The sequence below is a fragment of the Xiphophorus couchianus genome, chromosome 18 (assembly GCF_001444195.1).
Source record: "Xiphophorus couchianus chromosome 18, X_couchianus-1.0, whole genome shotgun sequence".
In the NCBI taxonomy this organism is placed as follows: domain Eukaryota; kingdom Metazoa; phylum Chordata; class Actinopteri; order Cyprinodontiformes; family Poeciliidae; genus Xiphophorus; species Xiphophorus couchianus.
This window is the reverse complement of record NC_040245.1, coordinates 29,816,966-29,843,804: the sequence shown is the minus strand read 5'-3', so window position 1 is coordinate 29,843,804 and position 26,839 is coordinate 29,816,966. Positions and strand designations below refer to the sequence as shown.

General features: G+C 39.6%; 1 protein-coding gene across 8 annotated transcripts in view; it reads right to left on the bottom strand.

Moving 5' to 3' along the window:
* fat3a (FAT atypical cadherin 3a) overlaps positions 1-20,660 on the bottom strand; it is a 71,834-nt gene extending 51,174 nt beyond the window's left edge. For all 8 annotated transcript variants that reach the window (XM_028045060.1, XM_028045061.1, XM_028045063.1 and 5 more), the window contains exons 1-4: positions 19,840-20,660; positions 3,569-6,889; positions 2,647-2,970; positions 395-456 (exon numbers count right to left, since the gene is read on the bottom strand). In XM_028045060.1, the coding sequence (XP_027900861.1) occupies positions 395-456; positions 2,647-2,970; positions 3,569-6,860 (3,678 nt within the window). In that variant the 5' untranslated portion in view covers positions 6,861-6,889; positions 19,840-20,660. The remainder of the gene's footprint in view (positions 1-394; positions 457-2,646; positions 2,971-3,568; positions 6,890-19,839) is intronic.
* Between the last annotated feature and the right edge of the window lie 6,179 nt (positions 20,661-26,839).

The following is a 26,839-nucleotide window of genomic DNA, read 5'->3' as shown; positions in this document are numbered from 1 at the left end:
GTAAACTGCAATCTTTGAATTCTCACAAATGTTTAACTCACTGACATTAGAAACAGACAGTTGGGCTGCTCAGACCATCCTACTCTTCATTTCAAGACAACATACAGACATAAGTATTTTCCTACTCTTCCCATCTTTTCCTGATTTCAAAATAAAGATTGATAGGGTGGTAAAAGTGGGCAACAAAATAACAGGTCTTAGTATTTTATCAATCTGCTGTATATGAGCAACATATAGAGTACCAGAGTTCTGATAGTACTTAACTGAAATAACAAATGTCAGAATGGAATGTCAAAATGATTAATTCCACGTCTCAGTGATCACCTCTGGTTTCAAGAACAAAAGACGAGGTGCTGGATGAAATTTTTATACGAATTTGGAAAGATTTCCTCACCTCTAAAGCGTGCTCCGGTTGTTGTTCACGGTCCAGTTTCCGAGAGGTTGTAGTGATCAGTCCTGAGGAAGAAAACAGAGGCAGTTATTAAATTCAAGGATCCAAGGGTTTTATTGTCATACTAGCTTGCATTTTCGCATTTGAATGTTTATAGTTCAGAATTTGGACTCAGGTCCCAGATCAGGAAGCTTAGTAAATAAATAAATAAATAAATAAATGACATCAATAACTGGGAATTAATGTGATGTACAAAGGTAGCCGAATTTGGGTTTATTCTCAAGACTGCTGCTTTACGCTGGGTTATGTTAGAGCCAAGAATTTTCACAAGTTTTGTCCAGAAAAAGTGGAGGAATTTCTTAATTCGATATTTGGGGCTACATTTTCCCATCAGGGAAAATTGGATTAACCCTGGAAAGGCTTTCTCGCTCTATCTCTTGCAAATTTATTTCATTCAAAAAGTTCCCTCAGCTACAGTTTTAGGGAACATAACTCAATGATTTTTGCAACTTATGTACTTTTCCTGTTTTGCTGGATTTTTTACTGTGTGCCATGTCTGCTAAGCTCTGCAAATGAAAGCAATGTAAGTCTTACTGGAAGTTATGAAAATTTGATTATTAATATTGTCACCTTTAAGAGTTCTTCATAGTGTTTAAGGTTGGTTGATGTGTTCAGCAGAACTATCAGAGGTTTCTATTGGTTATTTTCTTGACTAAGAAAATAAAAATAAATCCCAGAGGTCAATTTTTCCAGATTTCTAAATCAATTCAGCCCAATTCCAAGTGTAGGTTGTTTAAGAGGAGAAGCTGCTGTTAACGAGAGTGGCTGGGAGGTTTGGCTGCAGGTTACTCAGTCTGACCGGGCCATCAGATGAAGCGGGGTTCGGTGTTCGGATGCTAGGCACTTAAAGGTTGACGTATTCTCCTCCACCAGTTTTAACAGAGCCCTGGTTGACCTGCTTGGGACAGGCTGATCAGGCTCAGGAGGTTCGAACCCTTTGAACAGAGAGCTGGTTTGGGCCGCTTTACAGCTCGATGGCGACAAGCAAGGGAAGCCGCTGGAACAGTCTGTGTGCAGGATGGGTGGAGTCCTTCATGATTAATTTTCAAGATTTAATAAGTGTAACGCCTGGTACAGAGAACCCAATAACTCAACCAAGTACAGACCACGTTTTAATGGATTTATTAAGAACCGGAACTGGCTGAGTCACAGACTGCTCATACAAACGTCCAGGAGTAATTCTTGGATGATGAATCAGCTGCTCAACGTCTGACTGGACTATAGAGTCTTCACAGAAAAGTTTCCAGGATGATTTCTATGCACAATTCGTCCAATGATAAATCTTCTCTGATGGGTGGAGACATGGTAAGAAAGCAGGTGAGGGTCAGATACACAGACGCAAATAGTGAGGTGACGAGGCATGAGGTGAGATGGGGTCAAAGGTGAGAATCCTTTTCTGTGGTTTGTGTACAGAAAGCAGAGATAAATGTAGAATCCAGCAGTAGAACGAGCAAATGTGTTGCACAGAACAAGGTCAAAACTGGAAGATTAAAAAATGGTAAGGAATGAATGCTGACCATCTACACACAGAACTGGAGTGTCTGTGTCTGGAGGGAGCTTTAATAGGGCAGAACACAGGCACTATGAATAACCTGATAACTACTTGGTGTAAGAACAGAAATTTATTCATTAATGTCTTTAAAATCAAACATTTGATATGAGGAAAAGAACCAGGCTGAAAAACCCAAAGATGTGTTTCAACTGTCAGAAAACTTTACAGTATCCCAGTCAAGTTTCCTTGGTGCTTGTTACAGCCAAGCTGATTCACTTGTACAGATGACTGCATATGAATGAATGACTGTGGTTGACTGCTGAGTTGACAAACAATAACTAATATTCACTCAAACTGATTTACAAGCTTTGGAGAACTGATATATCTTGGCAAAGGAACAATTCTAATTCTTCTTTCACATGACTTTGGCCTAAAACCCAATTCCATGGCAACACCCTTCCTTAGTAACCAATTAGACAAGACCATGGCAAACAAACATCCTCTTGTGCTGCCAGACAAGCAGAGACTTTGTCTTTGCATCAATTATGTTTAATCCACCAATGAAACACTTTAACAAATGGTAAATAGATTAAACCTAAATGTCACTTTTCAAGTCATACCTACCACTCAAAGTCCTTTTCAGCTCGAGCCAGCAACTCTCACAGACTCAACATACATGACCGAGAAACAGAAAATGACTCACCAGTACGAGAGTTGATAGTAAAGAAGTTTTGTGGGTTTCCACTAACAATCCGATAGCTTAGCCAATCAGCAGTAGAAGGCGGGGAGACATCAGGATCCTGAGCGTGGATTTGAATTACAGAAACGTCTCGGGGAGAATTCTCTGGTACTGAGCACCGAAACAAAGGCTCGGAGGTCAGTGGGGCGTTGTCATTGACATCGTCCACTTCAATGAACACCTCAGTGGTGCTGAACTGGGGGACAACGCCACGGTCACTGGCATAAACCGTCAGCCAATAAGAGTCCTTGGTTTCCCGATCCAATGTGTCTGTGGTGTAGATCACTCCTGAGGAAGAAGACACAGCAAACAGTTTGTGCAATCAAAGAAAATCCACCCAACTTCAAATATTAAATGTGCTTAGAAAATAAAGATTAAATAGATGAATAGAAAAATGTAGCACATAAGGAACTTTGAATTCATTTTGCACTCCATGTAAAGAGGGGAATGCAACAATATCCTGCACAATTAACTTCCAAAACAAACATAACATGACTCTCTGGAGAACATTCCATTTAGTATCTAGACACAATATTATACGGAAACATTGAAGCAACATCTAGACTTGAGCTGGAACGTTAAAGGTCGTGGCGCTGATTGGTCTTGAAAATGGATAATAACTCTAAGCATAGAGCCATTGTTATCCACTTTGGCTCTATGCTTAAGATTCTCAGAGAGAAGATCACATTGGTCAAACAATTTAAATGTCATGAAATTTTGCTTGTTAAGATTATCTTTCAAACCTCATGCTGAAAGGATAAAAAAATACCTAAGTTTAACCACACAAACTTTAGGAATACAAGATACTGTCTAATTTAACTGAAAAAATGCTGTTTTTTTTCTGCTAACAAGCTGGATAACTCATTGACCATAAAAGAAAACTCACCAGTTTCCTCATCGATGGCAAATCTTCCAAGCCCGCTCCCATCCCGAATGGAATAGTGGATCTCTCCATCTCTACCAACGTCATCATCTTGAGCACTAACTTGGAGTAATGTAGTTCCGATTGGGGCATTCTCTTCAATTCTTCCAGTCAAGGCAAAGTGTGAAAAGTAAGGAGCGTAGAGGTTTTCATTCACATCGATTACTTCCAACTCCACAAAGGTGACAGACAGAAGAGACACAGGTTTTCCCTTGTCTTTGGCTTTCACTGTGAGGTTGTAGAACTGCTGGACCTCATAATCCAGTTCCTTCGTCAGTCGAATGGCTCCACTGTTCCGATCTAATTCAAACCATCCATTGTGGTCGTTGACCAGAGAGTACCGCACCTGGCCTCCCAATCCCACATCTGGGTCCTGGGTATCGATCCAGGCTATAACAGTCCCTACAGGAAGATCCTCAAGAGCTCTGGCTTTGTAAACACTGGGGATGAATAGTGGAGGACAGTCATTCACGTCCTCTAAAATTACTTTCAAAATGGTGACTGAAAACTTGTGTCTCCCTTTTGCTGCACTGTCTCGAGCTTTAATCTTTAAGTTATAGGTTGGAACCAACTCTCGGTCTAGTTGGCCAGTGACATAAACTATCCCATTAGTGGAGTTAATGTCAAACTGTGTGGTGCTTGTCAAGAGAGAGTAAACTATCTCACCATTGAGTCCAAGATCTTTGTCGGTTGCCTCGACCTGGATAATAATTGTGCCTATTGCAGTGTTTTCAGGAATTACTATTCTATATCCTTCTTGTAAAAACTGAGGGGCATTATCGTTTGCATCCACAATGTGAACAGTAAGCAAACGCCAAGTTGCTTTCTGTGGGAGACCAAGGTCAAAAATGGTTAGGTTGAGGATATAGTGATCTCTCTTTTCTCTGTCCATAGGTAGAAAAACACTTATTAGACCAGTCTGCAAGCCAATGTTAAAACAACTGTCAGTGTTTCCATCTGAAATAGAGTACAGAATCTGACCATTGAAACCTGTATCACCATCATACGCATTCACCTGGAAAACACTGGAGCCAACCTTTAAGTCTTCCTGCACAGCGATGTCGGTGGGAAAAGCTTTGTCGAACTGGGGTGTTTGTCGATTAACAGAAAACAGGTCAATAAAACCTTCCTCAGTTTTAGATTTGGTGCTAGCTTTGGATTTTGTCAGTAACTTTTCAGCTAACCTTTGTGCTACACTGGTTTCTTTACATGTAAAATGCTTGTAAAGAGATTTTCCATGTACAACTGAAATGTTGACAAACATGGGATCTGAAAGGTTTTCACCATCTGTGGAAGTTATTTTTAAACTGAAGATGCTATGCTTGGGGCCCAGTGCTGAAAGGGAATTACGCAGTGCAAGAACTCCTGAATCAGGGTTGAGATCAAAGAGCCCCAGCTCATTTCCTGAAATGATCTTATATTTTACTAACTCTAACTCATCTATGTCAATTGCAGACATTGTGGTAATTGCTTCATCTACTGGGAAATCTACAGAAATCACACCCTTGCATGCTACTTTCTCAAACAATGGCTTATTGTCATTTACATTTTGTAAGTGGATTGTGACATTGACTTCACTCTCTCGCCTGTAGGGTGAACCCCAGTCAGAAGCTCTAACAACAAACACAAATACCTCTGGCGAGGCTTCGAAATCTAGATCTGTGTTGCTGCTTATGACACCAGAAAATTGGTTAATTTTGAAGGGTAGTTGCTGAAGGCAATGAATACTGTATGTAATGTATCCATTTTCACCTTTATCATCATCGACTGCAGAAACTGTTAATACGTTGGTCCCAGCTGGTACACTTTCATTTACAAAAACCTCATAGAAGGACTGGGAAAATTCGGGCGTGTTATCATTGGCATCTTCAATGGCTACCTGTACTTTAGCTCTGAGATTGCTGTCTACCTCCAACACCTCAAGACTAAAGATATCCTTGGAAACATGGGTCAACCAGCGAGAAGTGGAAATTACACCTGTTAAGGTATTAATTTTAAAAAAAGTTGAATCTGCAGAGGGTGTCAGAATATACTCTGCATCATCAGGTTCCGGTTTGATCTTAAAAAACCCCACAATTGTGCCAGGTGGTGAAACTTCATTGAGACTAACAACATAGAACTCTTGCTCAAAATTAGCTTCTGTTGTTTGCTGGTTTGAAAACATTATGTGGAGAACTTGTGGATCAGAGAACTGGGGAGGAAACCCTCTGTCTTTAGCCTGCAGGGTTAAGTTACAGCCATATGGGAAAGTTTCCCAGTTTATCATTTCGGTGGATTTAATTGCAAATTCCTCTTCTTCACGTCTTTCTATATAAAACTGTCCTGAAGGGTCACCATCCATAATAGTAACGGAATCAATTTCCCCGTTTAAGCCTTCGTCAAAGTCTTCAACACTAACAAGGGCATACAGACTATTCTTCTCCAGCCTAGAGGAGGCGTGGGTGACCACAGTCATAACTGGAGCATGCTCATTCACACGCTCTATGTGGACAAAAAGTTTGGCTGTGCTGCTAACTCCATTATTTCCATACAGCTTCATACCACGGTCAACCGCCATAATTTCTAAGTCGTACCGGTTCTGTTCATCAACATTAAGCTTTCCACTAAGATAAACCACTCCACTGGTTGGGTGTACTGCAAACAGTTCCATTTTGTCCTTGAAAAAAAAGTAAAATTCTCCATTGGAGCCAATATCTGCATCAGTGGCAGTAACTTGCGCTATGCTAGTCCTGAGAGGAGTGCTCTCTGCTATGGTCACAGAGTATGTGGTGGGTGAAAACAGGGGCCGGAGGTCATTCATATCCAACACTTGAATGCTGACTTTAGTCCAGGCCTCAAGAAGAGACTCTCCCTTGACATAGGCTTTCACTGTCAATACATAATTATCTTGAATCTCCCGGTTTAAGATGGCTGCATTGCCCCCTTTGGTCCTTATGCGCAAAAAAGAGAAGTCCCCCAGCACGTAGTCTTCTGCCTTGAAAAGCCCTTCGTCGTCTCCTGAGGTAATTCTGTAGCGGATTTCCCAGGACCTTTTGGTAAGGTGAATGCCCATTTTAATTTTACTGTTGGCATAGGTGCGTGCTGCTGAGTTTTCATAAACTGTTGCATGGTAGACGGAATGGGTGAAGCTGAAACTGGGCACATCCTGAGTTTCATGGGAGTTCTGGTTGTAGCCGGCTGATGGCTTGGATATCAGTAATAAGAGTTGGAGAGTCAGGCTGAGGAGAGGAACTTGCATGCCTGCCCATTTACCCATATTCAAATCTATCCCATCATACTGCCATCCTGAAACAGAAAAAAAGAAACAATGACAAGAGTTAGACACAGGAAGTTGGAACCGACTAGTATGGCTAGTCGGATATATTTATGTAGAAATGATACAAATTTGGCCTACGATAGAGACCTGTAGTCTGTCAGCTAAACATGGTGACCCATCCAGGGATGATCAGTCCTCAGCTTCTGTCCAGATTGGCTAACTAGCTAACTAGCTACATTGGCTCCACAGTTCTCCTCTCAGAGGCCACAGTCATCTTGAGGCCCTCTCTGCTGCTAACACTCTGACACTACTGTAAGGCTCTGACCAAAGAGTGAGCCGCCAAACCTCTGCAACCAACCTCAACTGGGAAGCACCTCGCTCTCCAACCTGCCCACTTTACAGTCACTGACCAGCCCTGCATACCTGGAGACCTTTTCCTTAAAGGCTTCTTCCAAGCAATCTCCCCATGGGACTGTCAGCTCCAGCAGCATGGCTTGCTTAGTGATCTCAGACACTACGGGTAGATAACTAAACGGTTGGAATGTTCAATTGTGTGTAAGCAGTATGCTTTATTTATTTATATTCACATATATAAATGTGTATTATGACTAAATCTAACACAATGTCGCTAATAACTCATGTTTGAGCTTCAAGTCTTAATTTGTTGATCAAGTGAGTGAAGACTGTGAGGCAGGATTAATTTTATTTAGACAGGGATTAGAGTAATTTATTAGATCTACTCAAACTTGTGTAATTATATGTTTTATGGCACTCTATGGGTCTGTATGTATATAGAAAGACATACTGTGTGGGTTTGTGTGTGTGTGTAGTTGCACTGTGGGCTATATACCTGCAAGTAAAACAAGGTTTTTGCAAATTGTGCTAGAATACATATACTGTACTGTCTTTCTCATCCCAGAAATAAACAGTAAAAATGTTTGAAATGTCCAGTTCCTTAATGGGAAAGACATCACACACATATTAAGTTTGGTGTGTGTTTGTTCACGATTACAATGGATGAGCTCATGTTGACAGTTCACAGGATCAGTAGGCAGTTAAATGGGGGAGGGGTGTAGCTGTGTGGCTCTGGAACTGCAACTGACAAACTCTATTCATGTTCACCACAGCAGCCAAATTCCTCCCCACAGCAGACTCACTGCAAAATTCCCACTGGACCAAACGGAGAGTGAAAGGCTGATTTTATCAACTGTTGCATCTCTACAAGGCCCTTTTTTCAAATCTGAACAAGTCAATATCACAAATTGATCTAATATCTAATAAGTACAAGAAGTTAAATCTGTCACAGTTTTAGGATGGTAATTTATCCATGAAAACAAACTAAATATTCCCAAAATTATTTCAGGCTCAGAGCTGAAGTTTACCTCAAACAAGAAATAGTTTTCTTATACTTCAAAGATAGCAACCTAAAAGATTTTGGAACAAAAAAAAAAACACATAGCAATATGAACAACAACAATTAGAGCATTTCAGTGCTGCGGCACATGGATAAGGAAACAGAGTCTCCTCTTTAGGAGAACTCCCCAGCTAACCTAGTTAAAACATTCAGAAAGAAACAGAACACAGAGATGGTGCTGGACAAGTAGACAATCAACTCTTTAGGAAAGAAGGAAAGTGCAGGCCTGCTAAATCACTTGCCCTGCAAGTCAATGACACAGAACAGGAAGGGAAGGGGAGAGAAAAGAACATTGAACTTTTCTCAGGTTACCTAAAAACATTAGGAGGGTTAGGAAAAGGCTGGAACATCAACAATACAGCTACTAACATGCTAACACCTTCTGTGCTAACAGTGCTTCTCTTATAACACTCATTGTAAAGGGCAACTATGAACTTCCTGAGTTCTTTTTGTCAGGACATTAATCTGGCAGCTGTAGAGAAAAAATGTATTAATTTATAAATACAACTTTCTGGTATTTGTTTGTGTTTAGCCATGAAGAATTTGAAAGCATAAGTGAGAGCAAGGAAATCCTTTTTTTGTACAAAGCTACCTTTGTGATTGCATAATGTAAGAAGATACTCTCATTCTCTCGCTTTTTCTATTTCTCTCTCAGACATACAGACACACGCACACACACCCCTCACCCACACCCGCCCACACACACACACACACACACACACACACACACACACACACACAAAACAGATTCAAGCAGAACCACGTAAAAGGGCCAAGCTGTCTTAAAGCAGAGCTCAGATTTTATAGGTGTCTATGGCGTGATCCAATACTCGCACATTAAAGTAACATAATATTAAATGACATTTATAGAATTTTACCGACACATGTGCAATGAGACAAAAGAAAAAATCTGTTTACTATGTTTACCTTGTCCATTTGACATCTATTTGGTGGACATAAACAATTTATGGTATGGTAAATCAAGTCATTCAATTTGTACAAAGTTGAAACACTTAATGTGTCTTTTTTTGTGAAAAGTAAGAGATTTGTAAGGGAGCTAAACAATGAGCAACATTTCTGATTTGTGCGGAGGGATTGGGGTTAAATGGAGTAGTGGAGTTAAATGTTAATGAGGGCAGTGAGATGTGAACAAACTGCTTCCAGTCTGATGCATCCATTCAGCATGTTTCAGATGAACTGTGGGGGTCAAACACTCAGATCTCAATATTAATACATGACGATGAGCCAGTAGATCATCACTGTTTGTTTTGTGTGTGCGTGTGTGTGCGTGTGTGTGGCATGTGCATGTGGCCATGCGTGCGCGTGTCGGGGTGTGTGTGTGTGTGTGTGCATATTACATCTACATCAGAGTTAAGCTCTAATTTTTACATTTTTGTTTTCTGCTTTTTTAGAATGCAGTGTCTCCCCCAAATTAGTTGGGTTTTATGATTTTCCATGAATGTTTCTTTGCTAAATTACTGAAATTATTGAATAATATGACTGTGATTACTAATAATTAAATTCAAGCTTCTTCAAATGACATGTCGAGTCATTCAATTTATAACTGCAGTATTTAATATTTTGATTGTTTGAATACATGTTTTTCAAAATATATTTCTCACAGTGGCGCAGTTGGTAGCACTGTTGCCTTACAGCAAGAAGGTCCTGGGTTCGAATCCCAGCCTGGGGTTTTTCTGGATGGAGTTTGCCTGTTCTCCCTGTGCATGCTGGGTTCCCTACTGATGCTCCGGCGCACTTACAGACCACCGCTCCAGCAACCTCCACTAGTATCAAGAGGGATTTTCTGAAAGGTTCCTTCTCTCTACTAAAATGAGGTAAACAGTATGTGTGTTTGTATAATTACAAATGTAAAGGTTGAGTTGGGAGCAAGTCAGCAGCAGTTTATTTGGATTTAAAGTGACAAGAGCCCTTAAAACAACTCATTCTGAAAGGAACTCAAAATAGGATGAACTAACAGACTAAAATATCATTAGCTAAGAATGATATTGTCCAAAAAATAATGTAATGAACATGATTTACTATAACTCACAGACCTATCCTAACTTGTTCATGGAATCATAATAAAGCCTTTGCTATTTTCTTTGCATGTTCTTCCTCTTGGATCAACTTTTATAAAATCTCCTTTCATTGATACGCCGATAATTAGCAACTCTGCATGCCTTTAAGGCGAGTTGATTCTTGGTCCATCAAAGCCCTGATTGTGTTTCAAAAATCTTAAAGCTTGCATTGCCCTAAATTCTCTGTACTTTAATAAAAGAAAAAGATTCTACTTGCTTTTGGAATGTGTCCAGTTGATTTCGACCCCCAGGCAATGTGCGCTAAGACCACAGTTACAAATCTGGCTTTTTAAAATGGACATTGCTTTCAATCTTGATGGCCACAGTCAAGTCAGTTTTTATCATTAAAAGAAATAAAAAATAAATAAAAACCTATTCTGTCAAGGCAACACTTTGACAGTAATTCATGCCTTCATTTTATCACAACTGAAATACGGTAGTTCCCTCTATCTCGGAGTCAGCCACTCTTCCGCGAAGGGTGCAGCATGTCGGACCAAAGTTGGACCAGAACCAACCAGGGGGAGTTTAATATTTCAGTACAAACTTTCTTACTGCCTCGAATAACTGCTCCTCAAAATCTGTTCTGACTGAAGAACCTCTGTTCTGACTATCCGTACTAGCCAGCAATCCTTTCTGCCTTGCAGAGTCAGAAGAGCGGCTCATGAAAGTTGAGTGGAACTACACTGCTCAAAAAAATAAAGGGAACACTTAAACAGGTGTTTAACACTTAAAGTGTTCCCTTTATTTTTTTGAGCAGTATATTTTCCACATAAATAAACACACCCATGAAATTAAGGACAGTTTGCCAGGCGGAACGTCACACAGCTATCACAATCGTTACGTTTCCATTGACCATTTAAATGCTCTAACTGGAATCACATAAATCAATTTGATTAATGGAATCACCAATTAAAAAAAAAAAACCTCACATTTTTGCACTAGGATGAGTTGATTTTTCAGCCATATCAAAATTTGTGTATCCAGTAAAACAGCAATGGAAACACATTTTTCACATCAGACGAGTCACGTGGTCAACAACCAGATGTTACTACTGATGGAAAAGATGCCAGTTGGCCTCACATGGTATTATTTCCAAACCATAATGGTTTGGTATTATTTTATGTTAACATGTTAACTCAAAAATGTTTGTGTTAACATTTTTAAACACAAACTCACTGTGGGCCGCTGGTGGACGGCCCCAGCGCCGCCACCACCGGGCTTAGCAGGTTTTCTCGGAGGAAAAACCCCGACTGATGTTCAGCACTTTGATTCAGCTTATAAATACAGTTGATGGTGATGATGACTTTACTACAGTGACTAAAATAGATCAAAGAACACTACTATAACGCCTCGGTAACAGTGATGTAGGATGCTTTGGACAATAGGATGAAAGCTAGAAAATGAAATCATAAAGGCTTAAAAAACACCTAAATCTTAGGACTGTTCTGTCTATTTCCAACCTTTAGTACAATTATCGGCAAAATCATGTAACGGCTGTACTATAAAACTAATAAAGGTCAAACTATTTTACAAATGATTAGTATAATTTATGTTCAACTGAAAAGCCCTTTGTTCCATATTCTGATGCCCATCTGGAAATTCAAAAAATCACCTCCACCTTACATTTCTTTACATAGTGATGCTGCTCTGTGATTGGTTCATTTGCTATTTGTGATAACAAGAAATTGAACAAGTATATTTTGTAAAGTAGCTGGTGAGTATGATTTAGATCTTTTCTTGTCCTTTATTTGTAAAGCCCTTCATCCCCTCATCACGTTTCTCCAGCCCTGAGTTCTCATTCCACTGGGATCTTTGTGCCTCTGCTGTAAGCATGGTTACTCCCTGCAGCTCGTTAAAAAGGATCACTAATACAGCAGACCTTAGTGGAGAGCCTTCAAAAGAGTGGAGTAATTTGTATTGTAAAAGGAGGAAGAAAGAACATCATCAGTCAGCATACAAAACACCGTGTGAGCCACTCCCAAGAGCTGCTCACTTGCCCACAGAATTCTGCACCGTAATCCTTAGCTTATTAAAATGGGAATTCTACAAACACGATATCCTACTCATCAGCTATAAATGATCACTATTCTGTCTGTTCAGAGAAGTGTGTGGAGAAACAGCTAAACTCTCACCGACAGGCAATCAAAAAAAAAAAAGGACTACCCTCAAAATAAAATCACAAAGACAGCCAATAGTGCTCCGGGCATCTGGGCTTACACAAGCAGCATTCAGCAGGACTGAAGCTTTTGCAGAGAACAATAGCAACTCTCCCCTCACCCCCTCCTATCTTCCCCTTCCACTATAATGGACCATTCCAGCACAAACAGGCAAGGAAAGAGCCTTGAATCCATAGAAACCTCCCCCTGCCCCCCGTCTCTCCCACACTTTTTCTCTTAAACACATCGAGACCAAGAAGGAGGGAGGAGCCTCCAGGGTGATGGCATTTGGCACAAAGATGCAAAGAATGCCCTGGGGAAAGAGCGGGTGGAGGGGTGAGGGGGAGGGAGGTAGATGGATGTTCTCATAAACCTCTCTTCCACTGTATGGATGTCACTGTGCACTGTAAAGGAGCATACCCCACTGTGGCAGCTCCTCTGCACATTCTCATGCATGTAATGTGCAGCCATGCAGTCACAACTCACAGTTCAACCTCATCAAGGTCAAACCACAGAGCAAGGGAATCCGTCAGAAAAAAGGATATTACAAATCAAAGTGTTGCAGTGCAAATGTAGGAGAGGAGTGAGTTCCTTTGCTGTAGTCAAGATTTTCACAAATCCATCAATATTTCATCTAAAGAAGACTTTTTTTCCTTTGCTTCAAATTGTAATGAAGATGTCCACATTCTCATGCTTCAGTAATAATGGAAGCATTATTACAGGTCTAGAAGTTAAAGATAATGTAACATGCACTCTTAGACAACTATTTTTAATCCTGTACCTCTGTAGGAGGCACAGACAAGTTTCTGATATAATATTAATGTTTCAAAACGGCTTCATTTTGAAATCATTTCATTCCTGAAGGTCTGCTGCCTGCAGGTGCCTGAGAGCCTGGCAGAGACTTGATTCCCCTGCCTGTATGAAAAGCAGAGCAATACTCCAGACCACTTGTTGCTGACTTTTCTGAGTCAGCTGGTTGACTCATAGAAGTTCAGAGCAACAACAATAAAGTTCAGGGGCCTCAAGCATAAAGCGTGTGTGTGCACAAAAAATGTGCGGCGCCATATTTTACGCACAAGTCGGCAAGTATAAAAATTAACTTTGCATCAAAGTTTGCGTAAATATACGCACAATTTCTCGCTGGCGTGAAAATGTGCGGCAGCCGCGCAAACTTTTTCTGTGGACAATATCAAACTACAAAGCGTCAAAGCTCACCTAAATACACCTGACTACATTCGGTGTTATCTAGACCAAGAAGCATCAAACCCGATGTTTTTCATGATTTTAATATTTTATTGTTTAAAGTAAACAATGAAACTAACCCGCATTTATCCTCAGACAATGAGCAAACACGCACATATTTTAAAGAAAATAAAAATAAAAGTATGTGAAAACCTCGCTCGAGTGTAAATAGTACTTTTCCTCAGTTTTTGTTTCATAAAGATTGGTCTGAAGCGCATGAAATGCATCTAGGGAGTTTTTTCATTCTCACTAAAAGAAGAAAACAGGGTTGGATCAGCAGATTAACTCAAACCTGCTGATTAAAAATAATCAACAGGTTTGATTATTTTTAAGGTGATCAAAGTATGTATGCAATCATACCTATATAAGTAGCTGCGCAAAGGTGAGCCGCGTAATTGTGGAACACGTTGGCTCAGATGGAGAACATCGCCAATGGAAGGATTCCATTGAAGGAAGGAGGGTGGTTTAACAGGCCGATTTTAAAAGCAGTCAGTAATAATTGTAATTTACTGAGATGTATTTATGAACAAACAGAGCTAAAACTCAAAGATTTAAACTCATAGCATCAGATTGTAGCTATGGTAACACTAACTATGAAGACTGTTCTTTGAACTTTTACAAAGTAAACATGCCAGCTCCTTAAAATCTTAAATTCAAATGGTTTTTTTTAATTATTATTATTTATTTATCTAGGCTGAATCCATTAAATGAAATTTAGTGGCATTGATGTTCTCAATAAACAAATGTTACATTTATAGATCTGTGTCAAAATATTAGCATTTATGGGGCCCCTGGAGGCCTGGGGGACAGAAGTGCAATTAATTGATATTTATTTTAATGAATTTTTTTTATTTGTTGTTTTTACAACTCTATAGTTGTGGGCTTGAATAGTATTTCACTGACAATGTATTCCCATAACATATATAATTACACAGTAATATTTTTACATTTTCTGTCAATTTAACATCTTTTAGTAGAGAAACATGGTGGGCAGCTGCTGTACGCCCACTGACCACCAGGCTCAGCAGCTTTCACAGCTTTAACTGAAGTTAGTTAACTTCACCCAACTGATAAATGTTTCCCTGTCATGTCTGTGAACCATGCTGTTTGTTTAAATGCATTTCAGACATTTTTGCTATGTGGAGCATTTAATGCTATTTTTTCCATTTAATGCAAATTTTTTGCAGAGCCTTAGTATCATTTGAATAATTAGCAGTTATTTAATATAAATATATGCAGAAGCTTCAGATAAGACTCCAGGTCTACTTTAGAATGCTTAGAGTTTAGAATTACTTGAAATTATTAGAATTATTAATCAGAAATGACAACACGGCCTAGTTAAAGTTCCAGTCTGTACCACGTCTGAATGTAACTCTGCTGAACGGGTCTTCAACCTGAACCCAGTGACTCAGACAGTCTTCTCAAGGCAAATGAGAGGTAAGCAGTGATTAGTTGAACAAGTCAATGCCAGATGTATTTAATTGTATTTTTAAGAAGCTTATACATTTTCAGGATTTCTTGATGCTGCAGAACCATCAGTGTTGTATCTACTGTGATGCTGGATGCATGTGTGCAAGTCAACAAGGGTGAAATAAACACTCATATGAATGCTGAGTTTATATAATGTTCATTCAGAGCATCATTCTAACTTTTGCTTTGTTTCTGTTTTCCAACTGCAGAGATGATCGTGAAGTGAACACCTGATTGGCAACATATGAGTCTCAAGCTCAACTGGTGACTTGGAAGACAGCTTCTCCCCATCAGCAGGTCCTGTCATAACAGTTCAGGCTAGTTAGCATGGTCACCAATGACAGCGGATAAATGGTTTTCCTGTAACGGTAAGTTGTTTCTCCACCATTAGTGCATTTAGCAGCAAGTTTAATTGATCCAGATCAACGAGATCCAATCAGAATCCTTCAAAACAACTATGTCTTCCTGTTAGGAATTAAACACGCAGCTATTTGTGTGAACAGATATACAGAGAACAGTTGACTGTCGACATGCTATTTTTACGTAGCATGTTAGCAAGTTTCCCCAAGAAAAACAAGCTGAGCAGGCGTGACAGTTCACCAGCAGCCCACCATGGGTTTGTGTTAAAAAAGTCGACAGAAAATTTAACATGACTATTAGGACTAATAATAGTCATGTTATTATAATTATTCTGACTAATAATTCATATTTCAATTAATAATTAATAATGTTATTGGAAGATATTTTTGATAATAATAAAATATGCAACTATAGTGTTAAAAAATACTTGATATAATTAAAACAAATTACATCACGTTTTTGCACTTCACTTAAATCCTAATTAAATAATCAGCCAGCCAATATTAAAACAAGACATTTAATGCAGGTCACATTCAGAGCCATCAAAAGGGCCCCCCAGACCTCCAGGGGCCCCCAGACCTTCAGGGGCCCATAAATGCTTAAATTTAGATCTAGAAGTTTTACATTTGTTTATAGAGAATGACAATATGATTTAAAGGTCCACTATTATGCAAAATTCACTTTTTGCATAATAAAATATGAATTTTACTATGTACAGAAACCAAACATGTTTCTGTATCTCCTGCTTCTAGAAACAGTCCAGAAGCAAAACAAAAACACTCAGCCGTTTATTGGGAATAAGTAAATGTCCTGCTGGTGTCGGCAAAACAACCTCTTTCAAAAACTTTTAAATTGTTGTGTCAGAATTGGTTACCTAGCAACCCCAAGCCAGGCCCAGTCCCTCATCTGGCAACCCAAGTGCAGCTCCAACCAGTTCATTACAAGCTACCGCTGCACAATGGCTGCTGGAAAAGGAAAATATTTTTTATCGGCTGCAATACAGAGCAGGTCTAAGTTTCTTCAGTAACATCGAACCTGTGACTGGGAGAAACATTACTCACAATATCGGTGCATTTGCTGTAGTAAACTGGAAGTGATGGTCTACGTTGAGTAGATGCAGTGTTTGTGAAAACATATCGGACTCTCATTCAAGAGAGTCCGACATTTATGATTTTCTTTTTACATATTGAGAGAAACATTTCCCCTCTAACCTTGTAAATATATATTTTTAAAAAAGGTCACATATGCGGGAAAAAACTGTCTTTGTGCTGAACTACTGTGCTGATGTGAGCGGCTCGACTTCACATCATGGCACAGCCCCAAAGTGAAGCTGAAGCCTTAATGACACTATAAATGAGTCAGATTCACAGCGTTCAATCCTTCAGTGGTTTGTGGCTGGATGGTCATTCAGGAGGCTCCACTTCTTCTGCCTCTGGGTCAAAGATGTACAGCTGCCCCTTCTATACACACATGATTTGAATTCTTGTCTTTTCTAGGACTGTGTATCTAGTTTGTTAAATTTCCAGTTTCTTGTTTTCTATGTTCCCTGTATATTCTATTCTCCCATTTCTTCAGATCAACTGCCTTCCATCAAAGCTGCACCCTGTTTCTAACCAGCTACCTTCTCCTCATCCAGGAATCAACTCTCCTCCATCATTATTTGTCAGTCAGGGTCTTTGTCAGATCCTCCCATTACTAACAGTCTGTCTCCCTGTGTTTCCATTGTGTTGCATAGATTTTACTTATTTTTAAGTTGACTGTCGACTTTTTTTTCTTTTTGCCGCCTGCCTCCACCTTCCTATTCACCATTTTATAAGTTCTTTCGCACTGAGTATATCTGTCTTTTTGATCAACCTGCTGACTCACTGCTAATTTAGTTAACAAAGACTTATAATTTGCGACAGAATAAGAATTCTAACCTTCACATTCAAATGAATTTGAAAGATTCAGAAACAGTTTAGTACATGTTACAAGGCTGCTGATATTTCAAAGTGAGATTAAATACTCTTACTCAAACTGTGTTACTGTCCCACGGTTACTAAACAAACCAAACCAAAACAAAGGACCGACAGCCCGTCATTTTGTGGATGTCTCAAAATGACCAACTTGGACATATCAGCTACTGTTACCCGAGTGGCTGTCACTGTCTACAGTTTCATGAAGAGACATTTCCAGCACTCTGTCATTTTTTATGTTCTCAGGTACGTCTGTTTACATTTTGTCTTGACGCTGAAGAAGTCTAATGCGAACACATCCTGTAGACAAACTAAAACTTCTGGAGCTATTACAAGTAAAATCACTTAAGTCAATCTGTAGTCTTTTTCACTCAAGTGTTTATCAGTTTATTGACCTCACAACACTAAAATTTCTGTATCTGACTCCTTGTTGATGTCAAATTTAAACATGGATAGATGAAAATCCTGGAGTTTTCCAAGAATTTTGAACATTCTGCAGCTCTTAGGTGTGAAAGCCCAACCTGCTGATGAATGGAGTTTGTTTTAGGTTCCCTGTGTCCTCTGCTACAACAGAGTTAATTATTAAATTATACCACTACCAAGCATAAGACATTACCAGTGTGTAGATGTGTATCATGTTATAAACTCTTCATTTAGTTTCAGCAGTGTGATCCACATGACATTGGAATAGGTATTTGCTGACAATGTTTTGTTGTTTCCTTCTCAATTTTTCTGTACTGAAAAATATCTAAATGTAAGCTGCAGGTTAGAGCAGACAAAACAAACTTTGGAAGTCCAGTTGTTTCATGTCTTCTGTGCTGTAATTACAACTGCAATACCAATTTGAATGGCAGGAGCAGCTCATACAATGAGTGTCTCGCAATGGGGGATTTCTAATGTTGGCGTCTGTAAATTTGGTTGCAAGCTCAATGACACAAGATGCTCGGCATCTGACCTCCGACCCACATCATGCAAGCCGCAGCATCGCAGCAGACAGTGTCAGAATTCGATTGGAAGCGGACCGACCCCACCTCAAAAAGTGGATCGTGGTCGGGATGTTCGGTCCGTACGAGGAGTCACACCCTAAACCTAGCTTGCATTAAAGATGACTGGATGAAAAGATTTTATTTGAAAAAAAATCTACAACATGAAAAGATAATTTTTCCAAACTGCTTTTTCTGCAACCCAAAATCTGCAGAAAAGTCCAATATGGCACACTTCTACTGAGAGTCAACACAGGCATGACATACAGCAATACATCTAAATGGACCTCAACTTCATTTTGTTGGGCTCTTATTGTCTATTTTTTTACACTCCTGTGGAACAAAATATTTTAGCTAATGACCATAAATTCCACAGTCATCTTTCAATACCTGTCAGGACTGACGGCAGCACCAATGAGCCTGTGCAGAACAGTCTGAAGAGAAGGAGGTGTGAGAAGACAAGCAGGCTGCGATAAAGCAGAGGCAGAGGTGTTGGGTAAAGATGTGAGGAAGCACAGGCCGCTACAGTAAGTGAAAGGACAGCTGTATGCTGTGTGCCTGGCTGCCTGCCAGCCTGCTGAAAGGTGAGAGCAGACAGCTCCCCTTTACTCTCACAAACACACACAAGTAGCGGCTATATATCATATATTTTCAGAGCTTTTTTTTTTTGTCTTCCTTGGAGTAGATGAACAGAATCGGGTCTTAGAATGGCTTCCTTCACTGTCTGCACCTCCTAATGGCTTTTGCAGATTGATCTCACAATGGAAGTATAACGTGGTCATCCCTGATCAAATCACTCCCAGCCTCAAACATGCATTCTCCTTTCCCACTCATCACCATGCAAACTTATATTTATATGTTTTCACTGAAGTCTGTGTGGACTGATGTCTTCTTCCTCTCCACACAGATCTGATCTGCGATGTATAACGTGACTGAACAGGCACGTGTACAACACTGAGCCACTTATTCTTCATTGGCATATTATATTAAATAAATTAACTAATAAAGTCTTTGTTGTGATTACTGACACTAAATAGGATTGGATTTCACAAGATCTTACTATTTTTCCAAGCTGCAATCCCAGACTGAGGTGTCCTACACTAGGCCGAAGTGATGAAGATGATTACCATAAGGGCGAAGCAGGGGAAAATGCTTGCTTTGGGGGGCTTTTTACCATTTCATCTCCGTCTTTCAAAGCCGATAATTAAATGGCTTTATCTCCATCTACTGCAATATCAGTGCGAAAAAGGCAGCAGCACCCTCCATCACTAACGTACAACAGGGTGAAGAAGCGTCACGTTCCGTGCACTGAATAGCCTACCTGTTAGTCTCCTGTAGCCTGATGTGAGCGTTTCAGAGAAAGCCAGGACATCCGCGTCGCGATTCGGTCCGAGTGGCTCCAGGCGGACTCTGGCTTGTTCCTAAGCAGCTGAATCGGGAGCCCCGTTTCCCGCTACTCTTCAGCTGTGCTCGGCCCAACACACCATTTACCGTTATGTGTCCCACACAGCTGCAGCAGAGAACAAGCCTGTAGTATATTAACTGGAAGATGCTTCATGGCTCCCATCCGACACCGGATCGTCGACAATAGGCTTCTTCACGTTACCGCGCTGCATGCATGGAGGCACACCTCTTATTCTGCGGTCGGACTTGGACCTGCTCTCCGGATCTCTTCACCCGACCATGCTGCCGAAAAAGCACAATGAAGTTGTCCTCAGAACTCGGTGTCTTCCACCCCACCGACAGTGCTACTGTGAGACGTCTGCAGGAACTCGTCTAGGTTTCTCTGCTCCACGGCTGCTGCTGCTGCTGCTGCTCACGATAGGGCCGGGTCGTCCGCATATAGACGCGCACAGCGCATCCTGGTGGAACGTTCTTTCTCTGTGTTCAGATTGTTGAGCGGTAAGGTGCTGTCATCCTGGCGCTCAGGTGCCCACAGTGCTTTAAGGACACCATTTCAAACGCAATGTAGGCCTGCACAAGTTACACTGAGATGGCTGAAGAGTCATGGCAGTGTCCTTCAAATGTCCATTTCTGCTGGACTATTCATCCTCAACCAAACTGTCACACAAGTGTCTATGTACAGAATGACCAACTTTTGGACCAAGTCATCGTTTTGCAAGTTAAAAGTACGTTTAAAGTAATTCTACCCAATCCTCAATCAAGTCATTTGACCAAATATGTAATTTAATTAATTTAATTTAACATGCAATGTAATTTATAAATTTTAAACATTAAAAGATTTATCTGCTTGCCAGAGCGCCAGGCAAGAAAAAACGAACTTCAAAAATATCACAAAATCAGTTCTGATGTCATTTTTTATAGAATAACAAATGTATGGAGCTAAAACAGTCTCAACATTCACAAATGCACAGGAAGATTCACACATACACAGAACAAGTTCAAACTTGTATTTTTGATGCAAACACAACTGTGTGGGACTTTTACTGCCATAGGTCAAGCGCATATATTTTCAATTTGCCAGCAGGATTTCATCTTTTTCTCAAAACTTGTAATAATTGTGCTTATTGTGTATTTTGTCGACAAAATTATCACATGATAAACACCGAAAATGTGGCAATGTTCATCAAGGAAGCTTTGTCTGTCACAAAAAAAAAAAAAAAAAATCAGTTTTCAAAATGTAAAGTAGTGAGATAGGTTTTGTTTCACTCTACTGAACATTTATGAATACTATCTAATTTTGTGTTGGTGAGTATTGGGGCTGGTGTAATGGCTGCCGAGAATTAGATGCCCTGTCGGGGGAACGAGCGTCGCTCTAAACATTCGCATAATGATGAGAAAACGGACTGAAATATGAGCGAAGAGGAAACTTTTAAAGATATTTGCGACATTATTATGTTTCTTGGCCACGTGAGCCCGAAAACGGCGGGTTTGATTTTGTAGCTGAGTTGAAATAAATACGGTTTTGACACCTTTATTGAGACACATGAGTCGATCGTTTTGCAGTCAATGTCTGATGAAAATGTTCTCCGCTAATGGTTTGCAATTCCCCGCTTTTTCTTTTAACACTATAATAGCTCAACGCATGAGAAAACAGAGGCCCATTATGTAGAACATTTGATATCACCCTTAGCTGTCTAGGAAGGAATGCATTTTAATTTCTGGTCCAACATCTGCATGCCCTGTCTATTGTCCTGTTGATATGAGACTCATACCAGTAGCTCAGAGAATCAGTGTGACTATTTAGAAAAGGTTATTTCACTCATAACTCTTTATTTCTTCAAGCTAAGAAGGGGAGGCATTTTTTTGGCAAAGCTAACTATTAGCTTGCCGTCTATTTCTCTGACCTGTCCATTTCTCTCAATATTATCACATTGATATGAAACTCATACCAGTAGCTCAGAGAACAGGTGTGATCATGTAGAAAAGCTTACATCTTTCTTAATTCTCTATTTGTCTGAGTGAGCAGGGGATGCATTTGTTGGCAAAGCTAAATGTTAGCTGTAAAAATAAAAATGAAGTAGAAAGTCATTATGTAATAATTTTGGATGCATGTAATTATGTAGGAATTGTAGTAATAATAAAAATAATAATAAGAAGAATACAGCTGTGAAAAATGTAACCTTTAATCAGAACAAACTGTAAAGCTCTGTATTTAACTCTCTACCTCCAAACTCCACCTAGAACATGCAGCAGATAAAATATACACCTGCTTTTCAATAAAAATGCAAAAGCAGATCGATCCATCGGGTTTAGTAAATCACATTGTTGGAGGTAAGTTACTATATTCCCAGTATTTTTGATGATCAGCTTATTTATAGCATATTCATGAAGGTAGACACACTAACATTAGGACGCCAGCAATTCTCCTTATTTTGCTACACAATCCTGTTTGTTGTTTGTAGATCAGGCTTCCACATGATATCAGGTTGTTATCTGTTTTTATACACAAACCTTTAGTAGATCTGACCCGAAGAGGGTCCAGGACTGGATGAGTCCAAATAAAACTCTCTAAAGATCTTTCACCACAAGAGGGCATAAAGGAGCCACTAAAAAACAACAGAATTTACATTTCAAACATTCCATTAAGGGCTGCTCGGTGGCGCAGTTGGTAGCACTGTTGCCTTGCAGCAAGAAGGTCCTGGGTTCGATTCCCGGCCCGGGGTCTTTCTGCATGGAGTTTGCATGTTCTACCTGTGCATGCGTGGGTTCTCTCCGGGTACTCCGGCTTCCTCCCACAGTCCAAAAACATGACTGTTAGGTTAATTGGTCTATCTAAATTCTCCCTAGGTGTGAGTGTGTGTGTGTATGGTTGTTTGTCCTGTATGTCTTTGTGTTGCCCTGCGACAGACTGGCGACCTGTCCAGGGTGAACCCCGCCTCCCGCCCGGAACGTAGCTGGAGATGGGCACCAGCAACCCTCCCAACCCCATTAGGGACAAGGGTGAACAGAAAATGGATGGATGGATGGACATTCCATTAATCCCGTTAACAGCCACACTCACAGTGCTTGTAATGTAAGTCAAAGGGTCCATCAGGACCCTGCTGTCATCATAATAATTAAGAGGCTAATAACTATTACAATACAGTTATAGTTATACAGTTATATAATGATGAATTTGCTGCTTATACAACGTTGTAAACTGACTTACAAAACTTACAAAATTAGCTCTTAATACCTCAATACCTAAACATACATGATTATGTGTACGGTTTGTTTATTTTCTTTATTTTTATTTGTTGTTTTTTTTTTCAGATTTTATGGTGGATTATTGAATGCCAGCTGCTTCTGCTTCTTTGGTCATCACATAACACAGTACCTGCACAATGATTCAGTCTTGGAGCTGATTTTGAAGAGCTTTCATAAATAAGGCCATGGATGTGGGATGCTTTGCTTTTCTGTGTCTGTCCTGTCATCATTTTGAAGTGTTTATTGGTTCTGGAAATGCAAGAAGTCAAAAGTAAAGCTATCTTTTGATTTAAATACATGCATTAAAAGTAAAACATCAGGAAAATAAACACTAAGGAAAATACAGATACACATAGAAGCTACTTAAGTACATTAACAAGAAACTTATACTTTGTTACTTTCTACGTCTGTCCAATATACTGGATATCCCAGATGGAAACTTTTTAAGCTACTTTGAAGAATTAATTGAGCATACTGTACTGTTTAATAGTGAGGATCAGTTGGAATGTATGAATGACTGAATTGAAATGAGTGATTTTCCTGTTATGTACCTTGAGGAGACATTTGTTGTAGCTACAATAACCAGGAAATCAAGCCAAAGCATTGCAGTTCTACTTTATATAGACATTAAGCACAAGATTTACATGTGAAAAAGGAGGATTTAAAAACATGCAGTATCCACTTTAAAAAATCCTGATGGGTCATTTCCTAACCGCAGTGTTGGTAGGCAGAACTGCTTTAGACTCAGCTGAGTCAGTTAGAATATTGGGGAGTATTTTTTATTTTCTATTTTAATATGACTTGCACATTTTATTTCATGATTGATGAAAAGATGGTCCAACCATGCAGATGGTTCAGCTATACCCAGTTGTCACTACAGCCCAAAACAATCAGGAAGTACAAAAGACTTCAAATAGAGACGTTGAACATCAGTAAGTCTGGCTTGGAAACATTAACCATTTAATTTTTAACCAAATACCAGTTCACTTTCATTTTGTCTGTCTAGAAGCCACAGTGATTATGGTTACCTAACATTGCACTTGCCTACCACAATGGTAGTTCAGAAGTTTGGGATCTATACGTTAAAGCTCAAGTTACTTTGGTCGACATACATCGATTAAAACTGTGATTAATTAAATACTGATTAGGTGTTATTCTTTTCCCATGTGCATTAAGTTCCTCCAAAGCTCTCATTCACCCCATGGAGAAAATACACAAGGAACGGAGGGGGTGGGGTAAGAGGGCGGAGGGGTGAAGGGTTTCCCAGTAGTAGGTCTCACTCTTCAGACTAATGAGAGAGAATGAAGGCGAAGTAACAGTAAAATGCTGACAACACGTCACTTCCTAACAATGTCACCCATGCAGATCCAGAGTGGGAAGAGGGAGAAATGAAAAAAGTCCCAGTTTTAACCCCTGGCAGGGTTTAAATCATGTTTGATCAATAAAAACACAGCTGAATTTAACAAGATGGAAAAAATAAGAGTATATTTTGCAATAGTAAAATACACAATTTTACTATTGTGTAAAATCTTACACAATAGACGCTGTCATTTTTTATAAAGGTTAAATACACTATTTTACTATTGCACAATAGTATATTTTGCAATAGTATATACGTATAGCAATCAGTGGTTTTGCTCCATGTTGTCTCACAGACTTTGAAACACAAGTTAAATATCTAATAGGATGTCATTTCTGTGTTCCAGCAATGAAAGGATTTTTTTGTGCAATTCCAGCAAGTGATCTTAGTTTGTTAGTTTTTTTTTCTATTCTGTTTAGTGTTTTGTTTTGTTTTTTATCATAACTTACTTTTCCTGATTGCTATGTTAACCATTTTCTCCAATGTTTTCCCAGTTTCTCCCTTAAATGCTGTTTTTCATCAGCCAGTCAGTATACTCCTGTCTCGCTTCATTCTTTGTCATATCCTTATGTTTTATTTACTGTAGCTCACTTGGTTTGTCTGAAGATGTTCTGAATTTTGCTTTTTGCCCTTATTTTTTAATTGCTATTAAAGTTTCTTTACAGTTTTAGCTCTGCCTGTTTCTTCCCTGCATTTTGCACCACTCAATGCATCAGCATGTTGGAGTGGCTCTGTTAGCTGCATTTATTATTATTATTTTACATTTTAATTTCTCCATGTCTGGCAGAGAAATTACTTCTTTTTTTTTGGGATGACAGTTCTCTCTAGCTTTGAATGCTGTGCAACTAGAAAGATTTCTATTAATATTGTTTTTAGTTTTGGTCATATGCTATGATATGTAACCATGGCTCCCACTTGTAGCAGCATAGCTGCTACAAGTGGGAGCAGCTGAATAACGTCACACAAGCTGAAATAATATCTTAAGTGAAACCACAAATCTCAGATTAGTTTAAAAGGAGGGATCATGTTTATGGATGCAGAAGCAAAAAGGAAAGAGGAAAGGAGGAAATTCAAACCATAAAACGTGATATCACTGGCCAACAAGTTTACGATAGTCTTTTATTACTCCCACAAGTTTGAAATTTAAATTGTCATGACAAAAAGTGGACAGGAGTAACAGAAGTGGGGCTTGGCAGTGCGACCCATGTACGCATCCATCATGGGTTCACGTCCTGGCCTGATGACCGTCGATGCACATCTTCCCCGTTTCTCATAATCCACCTTCCGGTTTGCCTACTGCAAAATAAAGGCCACCGGAGATGAAACCTAGAATAACAGAAATGTAAAACGACAATCATCCCCACTATGTGGATGGAGCAGTCTGCCATTGAGCTGTCAGAGCTCCCTGCATGAGGTGGGTGATGATGTCCAACAGGCAAAACAGCTCAGCTGCCATTTTCCTTCCACACAGCACCTTGATATAATACCACTGATACAACACCTGGGTCCAGAGGGCATCGTAGGACAGAGCTGGCCATCCAAGCCTTTTCAGTCTCTGTCTGTCCCTAGCAGATCACACCAGTCTGAAGTCTGTGTGCTTTACTGAGACTCGGCTGCAGGATCATATCCCAGACTCCGCCGCCTTTCTGCCAAGCTCCCTGACTGTACGAGCAAACAGATGTCTAAAGAGCAGCAGGAAAAGAAAAGCAGGTGCATTAGCAGTGCTCGTCAACAACAGATGGTGTCATCCATGGTACTGTGGAGTGTCGTCTCTGCAGTGAACACTTGGCAGTAATTTTCCGTCCATATTATTTACCAAGAGTCCAGCAGTGTTATTTTGGCAACCGCCTATGTAATCTACATAAACTGCATGTGTTTTCCACTCTGTAACTATTCTGCTGCTTCTTTGTGTGACATCTACATTAACTAGATCTGGCTTGTGCAAAATGACTTCAGGCCCAGGAGCTTACTGATCACAATCATTACAGATTTCTTTAGATTTAAACTGAATGATTTGTAGGTTAGGAGAGGAGACTGGCAGTAGGATTTTCTGTGAGAGAGTAAATAAGACCTCCATGCCACAGAACACACAACTTGTCAAACAGAACATTGTTTTTATACAATTACCTCATTAATTATTAATTAACATCTTACAAAAAATAAGTACAACTTCTCTTGTGCAATTTCAATTAACTAAAATATACCACAAAACAAATCTTAACCACAAAAAGGAAGATAAATGATAAAACCCAATCAGGTGTGCACTCTGTTTTACAGAAAAAAAGTAATTGTGCTTCCTCTGAGATTCACT